At 38.8% G+C, this 8,573-nt stretch overlaps 1 protein-coding gene and 1 pseudogene across 1 annotated transcript in view; one reads left to right on the top strand and one right to left on the bottom strand.

Moving 5' to 3' along the window:
- Positions 1-8,573, top strand: part of NDST3 (N-deacetylase/N-sulfotransferase (heparan glucosaminyl) 3) — a 380,811-nt gene that overhangs the window by 224,722 nt on the left and 147,516 nt on the right. Inside the window, exon 6 of the mRNA XM_006881068.1 lies at positions 858-986. Within this exon, the coding sequence (XP_006881130.1) occupies positions 858-986 (129 nt within the window). The remainder of the gene's footprint in view (positions 1-857; positions 987-8,573) is intronic.
- On the bottom strand, positions 2,332-4,010 carry LOC102853650 (annotated as a pseudogene).

Below are 8,573 nucleotides of genomic sequence, written 5' to 3'. Positions count from 1 at the left end.
TACGTGCTGTGATAGACCCATAGCTGGCTCTCCAGCAGGTTTCCAGAAGCTGTATCTCCTGTGTTTTTAATTAATTTTTTTAAAAAATTAGTTTTTAAAAACAAAGTTAGTAACCAGAATTATAAAATCTCTCTTTTAATTTTGGAGCTGGCAAACTTTAGATTTAGAATTTGAGGCATTACGTACAGTCTACAGTAACCATTGAAGAATTAATACTAAATATGATTTATCTCAAATTTTTTAAAAAACAAACTTTTATTGCTGTTGAGTCATAACTGACTGATAGCTGACCTTCTAGTTGATTTTTGGAGACTTCTCCCTCAAAGAAATTGATGCATTTAAACCACCTGTTGTTTGATTGACCATGCAACCCTTTCCAATTTTCTAAAAAGCACCTAAAGTTTATAATTGTATGCATTTTCTAATGCATCTATAAACGTAAGCAAAAGTATTTTCATTAACATTTTTGTTGGCTAGCATTATAAAGTAGTACAGGCAACTTAAATATTTTAAAAGATCTTTACTTACCTCTTTCATATTTTCTACTTGCTTAAGATACTTGAATCTACCAAGCTTCATAATAGAAGTACTGACTTTGAGATTTAAAATAGATAAGTGACTAAAATAATCCCAGGCTTATCTTATTCTAAAATATTTCTTCAACTTTCTTTAGTATTCCATCTGCACTGATGTCATCCCTGCTTGCTCAGAGTGTGAAGGATTTTCTGAGCTTTATTTAGAGTTGAATAATGACACCAGTCTATGTATCATATTTCATAAGAAAAAAAGAAAACTCAGACTCAACAGATTAATTGGTTGGAATGAACTTTTTCCTTATTCATTCCTTTTCCCTTCAGGTTCTCCCAAGACAAACCTGTGGGCTTTTCACTCACACAATTTTCTACAAAGAATATCCAGGAGGTCCTAAAGAACTGGACAAGAGTATCCAAGGAGGTGAACTTTTCTTCACTGTGGTCCTCAACCCAGTAAGTACTTTGAACTAGTTTCCAAATGAGTGGGAAATAACATTATGGTTGAAAATTACCTGGACAGTGAAACCAGTGACGAGGAAGTTCTCTGCTAAATAAATATGACCTTCTGGCTCTGAAACAATAGTAAAAACCATATGTAACCACCATCTTTAGCAAACTCATTCTACCAGTACCAGTGGCATGAGAAGCTTGATGCAGAATCAGGAAAATACCCCACAGGTCCTCTTGTCCCCTGGAAAGTGGTCAACACACTCCTTGATAACTTATTTGGGGAATAAAATTGTTCACTTATGAAATGCTGCATTTTCAAATTTTTCATGTAGGTGGCTGTCATCTCTAATATTCTCTTCCTATTTACAAGCAGAAGTGGCATCCACTTACTAAATAACAATGCCTCTGGAAACTCTGTGAACTTTGATGAATGTCAATAGTTATAGAAAGGCTCCAGCATTTTGTTCATAGGGTCACTATGAGTTGTGCTCAACGTAAAGGCAATCAACAACAACAGCAACAGCAACATATGTAAAGTGGGCAGGAAGTAAAGAGAAGCACATACTGTCATTCCTTTATTCATGTTAGATCTTACCTTCCTATGTCCCAGAGTGAAGCCAAGCAGCCCTATTTAATAGGATGTGTTCTTCCTCTTTTTTGTCTTAATACTTCTGTGCCTGTGGTTGGCTTAAAAAAGACATGTTTACACATTTTTCTGCTTGAGGCAAGAATTATAAAGTTGTATGGAAAAAGAAGAATTAATTGAAGTAAGCTGTGTAAGGAAAGGAAACAATTTTATTTCCCTTAAGAAAATTTGGAACATAAAAAAATAACTAAATGTATTTATGAAGATATATATGAATTTTGCCCCTGGCATTAGTGATATTCAAGATGAAAGTATGTAATAATCTTTAAATTCTATCAGCATAAAATTGAATAAAATGATAAAACCAAATAAAATTTGAAAGACTTATCTCTTGACCTTAATTTTACATGCATTGCAAATAAATTTGCAGCAATTTTTCATCATCCTTCTTGAACTTAGCAATCATATCTTTTTCTTTTTTTCTTGTAAGTTTCATTTTATTAAATGTGACTGAAGCAGACACCGTGGTGATTAAAGAATTTAGCCAAGATGGCTTATACAGACTTCTGGCCCACCAAGATCTCCAACACAACAGCTGGGTACCAAAGGACTATATCTGAAGGAATAGTACAAATGAAAGAACTTAAGTGGGTATTTTGGTCCAACTTATAGAAAAGGTAAAATAAACAAGACATGCAGGTGGCCTGGTAGTGACCACGGAGTCACCCCTGTGGCTGTGGGGAAGCCGGGCTAAAGCATCACTCAGCCCTCGCTGTCACTGTCTCCCAGAGTGTGCTTGTCAAAGAGGTCCTCGGCCAGGCCCGAGTCAGGGGCCCCATCTTGCGCAAGTTGCTTACATAGTCACGCAGTTGTTTGATGGATTTCACCTGCTCATCCGGGTAATGTGTCTCAGTGAAGTCACGCAGATGAAGGTCATTCTTGTCAGTGGCCAGTTTGTGCAGTTCCAGCAGGGGCTGACTCACACTTTTCTCCAAGTTTAGCGCACCCTCCATTGCATTCAGCCTGTTCTCCCAGTCATCCCGGTCTGGTTTCTTGACACCCTGAAGGAAGATGTGGCCGCCTCGCTCGTTCTGCAGTTTCATCAGTGTCTCCGCGTGTTCCCTCTCCTTGTGGGATTGGTGGAGAAAACATTTGGCAAAATTCTTCAAAGCCACATCATCACGGTCGAAGTAGTAAGACATGGAGGCGTAGAGCTCCAGGTTGATCTGGCGGTTGATGGCGGCCTCCGAGGCCTGGTTGTAGTTCTGGCACCTGCGAAGGGGAAGCGGTCAAGGTGGTGGTGGCGGAGAGGTGGCTGCGTGGTGCTGGAGTGGAGGCGAGGACCTTGGGGCGTCAGGAGTGCTGATGTGAGGAGGTGGCGGAGGACTGGCTGGAGATGACCAGTGAGGGGAGACGCGGGCGAGCGCTGGTTCCGTTCAAGCACTGTTGAAGCAGGAGACTACGGTGACTCTGAGAAGACCATCTCCATGTCTATTTTTTTAACTCCTACAAAATAAGATACAAGTAAGGATTACTTATCTCTGGGCAATATCTTCACATCAAAACACTAGAAAGTTTTGGGTAATATGGTATTTTCCCCTCTCGAAATTTCTCAACCTTCAAACCTCAGAAATATAAATACCTCATTTATGTATCAGAAGTAATCTAGTAATCTAAATCTCCTCATATAACTAATCTTATAAAAGGAAATATCCTTTAAGCTACTACATAAGGTTTTCTACTTTTCCTTTTTCTCAATTCAGCCAGCAATAATATAAGGGTTTAAAAAAAAAACAGAATGCTTTGATTTCTGGTTCTGGTGTGACTCTGGGTGCATTGTTTACTTACTAGCCATTGGCAGTGAGTTGATTATATTCAGCCTCCTATTTAAAAAAGCATTTAGTCACAAGTATGGGGCTGGAATCCAGGCCGCGAATATTCTGAAGCAGCCTGAATCTACAGAGGTTTCGATTTCTGGTTCTGGTGAGACTCTGGGTACATTGTTTACTAGCCATTGGCTGTGAGTTGATTGTATTCAGCCTCCTATTTAAGAAGGCATTTAGGCCCTTGGGCCTGGTTTTAATTGTTTTTGGTCAAATATTCTTCTAAGTGAGATAGCACTGGGATGTCCATTTGCTGTACAGAGGTAACTCATGGTTGCTGTGATGCTAAATTTGACAATATTTGGTGGAGCTCCCCAATTAAAACAAGTTTGGAAACAGGAGTGGCATCCACTTCCAAAATAGCTTACCTCTGGAAACACTATGAACTTGGAGAAAGAATGAAAGTTATACAAGTGTTCACGTCTTTCGACACATTGGCACTTAATAACAACAACCTGTTTATGAACTGAAGAACTTCGTTGAAATACTAACATTTTCATCAATTAAAGTCAAATAATCATTAACCTTCAAAATTCTCAGGTTTCTAGTTCTTTTCATCTTATATTGTTGTTGTTGTTGTTGTTGTTGTTGTTGTTATATGCTGTCAAGGCACCTCTGATTCATAGTGACTCTACGTGCAACCGCCCTAAACCCTACTCTATCGTTTGCCAATCTTATTGTCTCTGACATACCTATCCCCCATTTACCCAGTGACTAAATCATTTCATCTCATCGAGGGTCTTGCTCTCCTGCAATGTCCCTCCACCCTCCCAAGCATGACATCCTTCTCTAAGAACTGATCAGGCCTTGCAGCATGTCCAGAGTATGTCAGATGAAGCTTCAGAATCCTTGCCTCCAAGGAGCAGCCTGGCTTTACCCTCTTCAGAACAAACTTGTTTTTTCTCCTAGCAGTCCATAGTATATTCTGTACACTTCTCTAGCACCACAGCTCAAAAGCATCAACTCTCCTTCTATAATAATTAGTCATTGTACAGCTCTCTGATGCATAGCAAGTACTTGCAAAGACCATGGCCTGTATTAGGCACACCTTAGTCTCCAGACTGACATCATTGTTCTTTAGGAGTTTGGAGAGGTCTCTGACAGCAGACTTTCCTAATGTAATTCATCTTTTAATTTCCTAACTGCCGGTACCAAGAGTGTTGATTGTAGCACCAAGCAAACTGAAACTGTCAACCATCTCAATCTCTTCACCATTATAACAGTAATACTATTAAAAGATAGCCATACATGATAGTTTTTACACCAAAAGCCGGTTTGGTACTAATAATAGAGTGTCATTTCAGAAATTTCAAAACCAAATTATTTTCGTTTAACATGGAAGAAATTGAAGATTAGACCATTTATGTACTTTGATTTTGCTAAGAAATTCACCCATTTTATAATAAGGTGTGATTGTTTCAGTAGCAATTTTAAAACAAAACAAACATCTTGGAAACCAATTTTGGCTCCACTAACTGAGGAAATGTCATAATGTCTATATGAGTTGTAGTAAACTTCATGGCACATAACATCAACAACTGAGGAAGTTGTTGTTGTTGTTGTTGTTATGTGCCGTCGAGTTGCTTGCGACTCATAGCAACCCTATGTACAACAGCTCTAAACTCTGCTCTGTCCTGTTCCAATTTCATTGTCTCCCACACACTCATCCCGATTGCCCCAGTCACCGAATCAATCCATCTCCCCGAGGGCCTTCCCCTCCTGCGCCTGCCCTCCACCCTCCCAAGCATGATGTCCTTCTCCAAGGACCGGTCTCTTCTTACAACATGACCAAAGTATGTCAGACGAAGCCTCAGAATCCTTGCCTCCAAGGAGCAGCCCAGTTTAACCCTCTCCAAGATGAATCTGTTTGTTTTCTTAGTAGTTCATGGAACGCTCAGCACTCTTCTCCCAACACCAAAGCTCAAAAGCATCAATTCTCCTCCTATTCTTCCTGGTCATTTTCCAGCTCTCTGGTGCATAACAAGTGATTGCAAAGATCATGGCCTGTACCAGATGTACCTTAGTCTCCAGAGACACATCGTTGCTCTTGAGTACTTTAGAGAGGTCTCTAACAGCAGACTTTCCCATCGCAATATGTCTTTTAATTTCCAGGCTGCTGGTGCCAAGAGTGTTGGTTGTGGAAACTGAGGAAGAGCTTTTGCAAGTCTCACTACTTTTTTACTCTTTAGCTTTATATATATATATATATATATATATATATATATATTGAGGAGGAGATACACAGAAAACAAATAAATGAGAAGCTTTCCAACAAGAGTTGTTCTTTTCTTGATTCATAAAGTCTTCAGTAGACAGTTAAGTCCAGATAAATCCAGGGATTGAAAGTTAATGAGAAATCTTTTCAGATATTATAAGCCAGGCAAGGAGTCCAAAGCTCACTTCACCTGGCATTCCAACCCTAGTTTTGGCAATTAGTGATGGCTACCTAAGGTCAGTAGGGCAGAGTGTTATCATTAGGCACTCATGTAGTCTGCATAACTTGGTGAGGAGTAGTGGTACTTTCCCCATGTATTATCTACTGCAAAATTAAAAGCATAGCTAAAGCCTTATTAAAATTAAGAAATGTTCTGGCACAGTAGGACATCATAATGATTTAGCAGATGTTCTGGGGGAATTTTTTAGGTCAGAACAAGGAAAAGAAACCCTTGGAACCAAAGTATGTATTAGTAATAGTTAAAATAGACATTTTAATTATAGTAGATTTGAAAGATAGCCATTGTAAGTGTAAGTAATAACCTAAGTTTCAATTAAAAGTACCATTTTCATGACTCCTGACTGAGGTTATCGTTTCCTCCAAAAAGATAGATATGTACTAGACTGTATTAGAGGTATAACTCTGAAACTTCAAATATATTCAAATTGAAATGAAAATATAATCCGGACTTTCTTTAATGAGATGAGTCCTGGTAGCATAGTACGTTAAGTGTTTGGTTGCATTTGAGCATAAGTCATTTGAAAAAGTAAGATGAAAACGATGCAGCCTCCTCCACTGGAGACTTTCAGCTTTAAGAGGAAAAGCCTAATGGACCCTTATCGTTAGTCAGAGTTGGTCTCTCTAGCATAGTCCGGAGCAACTTCTATGGCTAACCCAAAGGCTGAGGAAAAAACATTTCTATTTGGTTCAAATCCATCAGCAGTTCATTTATGGTTTACACACTCCGCAAACCTGTGGGAGGGTCAGCCGTGAACTGATTCCAACTCAAAAGCAATGAGTGAGTGAGCAAAGGGATAAGAGAGCTCAGGTAGCATAATCCATAGGGAAATGTGCTGGTAGCCCAAAGACTGAAAGCTGTATGGTGGTTCAAACCTATCAGTAGCTCTGAAAAGAAAAGACAGACCATCTCCAGTGTGAAAACCCAATGGAACATCAGCTGTGAGTCATTTATATGACTTGATGGCAATGGGGAGGTGAAAGAGATAACAGAGGGCTTGATTTGGGGTTAATAAATGAGGATTTAAAGTACTTCTCCATATTTCAACATTCCACAACACTACAATAATTTTCACCAGTACTGGAGTGAATGGCAGCTGCAGTTAGCACGTCAGAGTTAAACTCATGATTTCTTGGATAGAATAAGTCTTTGTTGTGGAAAACTCTATTTCAGTATATTTTCATTACTAAAGAAAAGTTCAAGCAAATAAGTTAAATATAGCTAAAATTAGTTGCAAATGCAATGGTTGCCATTTCCTGTGGAGAGAAAACTTTGGCCAGATGAGAATGACTATTTCAATCCTGCAAACTTGGGATCTCAAAGGTGTGCTAAATTCAGGAAATTTCCAGTGAGAGAGGGACCCCAGCATGTCTGTGCATGAGATTTAAGGAATTCAATTCTTCTAGCTCTTCTTTTAAAAATTCTAAACTCAACTGTCAGCCAACTTTCTGACTGTCATTTGCTTCCATATGTAGATCTTACTCCAAAGTGCATGTGATTATAAACACATGCTCTAGCAATAGCAGTAATTTGCAATACAAATTTACAAATTTTCCTTTTTGAGTATGTAACTTGACTACCAAGAGAGGACTCACTAATTGTATTGACTATAGTATTTCCATTCATCTCCAAGTTACTATTTCCCCATTTGAAATTAATACATAGATATTTTTCTATTTCATGGGTTTGTTAATTTCATTAATTTGATTCTGGCTCTGAAGCCCAGAATCTCTGAGTTTGCTGAATCAGGTTTCACAGCTGTCAGGTTGAAAAGCTTACCCTGAACTGTGATTGATTTAGGAAGGCAATGAGAGTTACCCTATGGTGACCCATAGGAGAGAATCACAGCACAAGGGGAGCACACAGAGAGACCACATTTCTGCACAAACATGCAGCACACCCAGATAGATACACATGTTCTTAATCAACTTGGAATTCCACAGAGGGTATTCAAACACAGTTACAGAAATTACAAAGAAGACTCTATTCAACTTAAAAAAAAAAGTTAACTGAGTCAGTTCCAATTAAGGTGCATCAAAAAAGTATGTGTAAAGGATGCTAAGAATTGAAACTTACTAAGATAAAAAAATACTTGTTGACAATAAATGGGCTTTGCTGCAATCCTGAAGACATGTGTTTCGAATCCACCACTTGCTCTGTGGGAGAAGGATAAGCAGTCTCCTTCCATGTCATTAACTGCCTCTGAAAACTCATTGTAGGGTCAGCTGTAGGTCTGATCTCACTCAACATTACACAACAATAACAACACTCCGTAAATAACTCATTGCTGTCAAGTTGGAACTGACTCCAGTAACTGTGTTTCCATTGTTTTTTTAAAGACTATAATTTACATAAGTTGAAACTATCTTTTAACTTGCAGAGCTGTAGATAAGGCCAAATGGCCAGAGAAATGTAGCCTAAGGATTGGCAGCACAACTCCTTACAGACTGTGCCACCAGAGTTCCTTTCTCAATATATGTGTTTGTGCACAGTCAACTTAGAACCAACTCTTAGCCAACAGTCCAGCAGGTTTAAATTGCATAGGAGATTGCAAATCTTTCTTCTCCATGGTTAGTGGATTCAAACGACATGGCTTACATGCAACTTCTTACCAGTAGACCACCAGACTTCTCAAGAAACTCTAGTGAGATACAGATATAGATAGATA

This window comes from Elephantulus edwardii, unplaced genomic scaffold, assembly GCF_000299155.1.
Source record: "Elephantulus edwardii isolate Elephantulus edwardi_28Jun2011 unplaced genomic scaffold, EleEdw1.0 scaffold00012, whole genome shotgun sequence".
Lineage (NCBI taxonomy): Eukaryota > Metazoa > Chordata > Mammalia > Macroscelidea > Macroscelididae > Elephantulus > Elephantulus edwardii.
The sequence above is the reverse complement of the archived record's forward strand: the minus strand, read 5'-3'. Positions and strand labels throughout refer to the sequence as shown.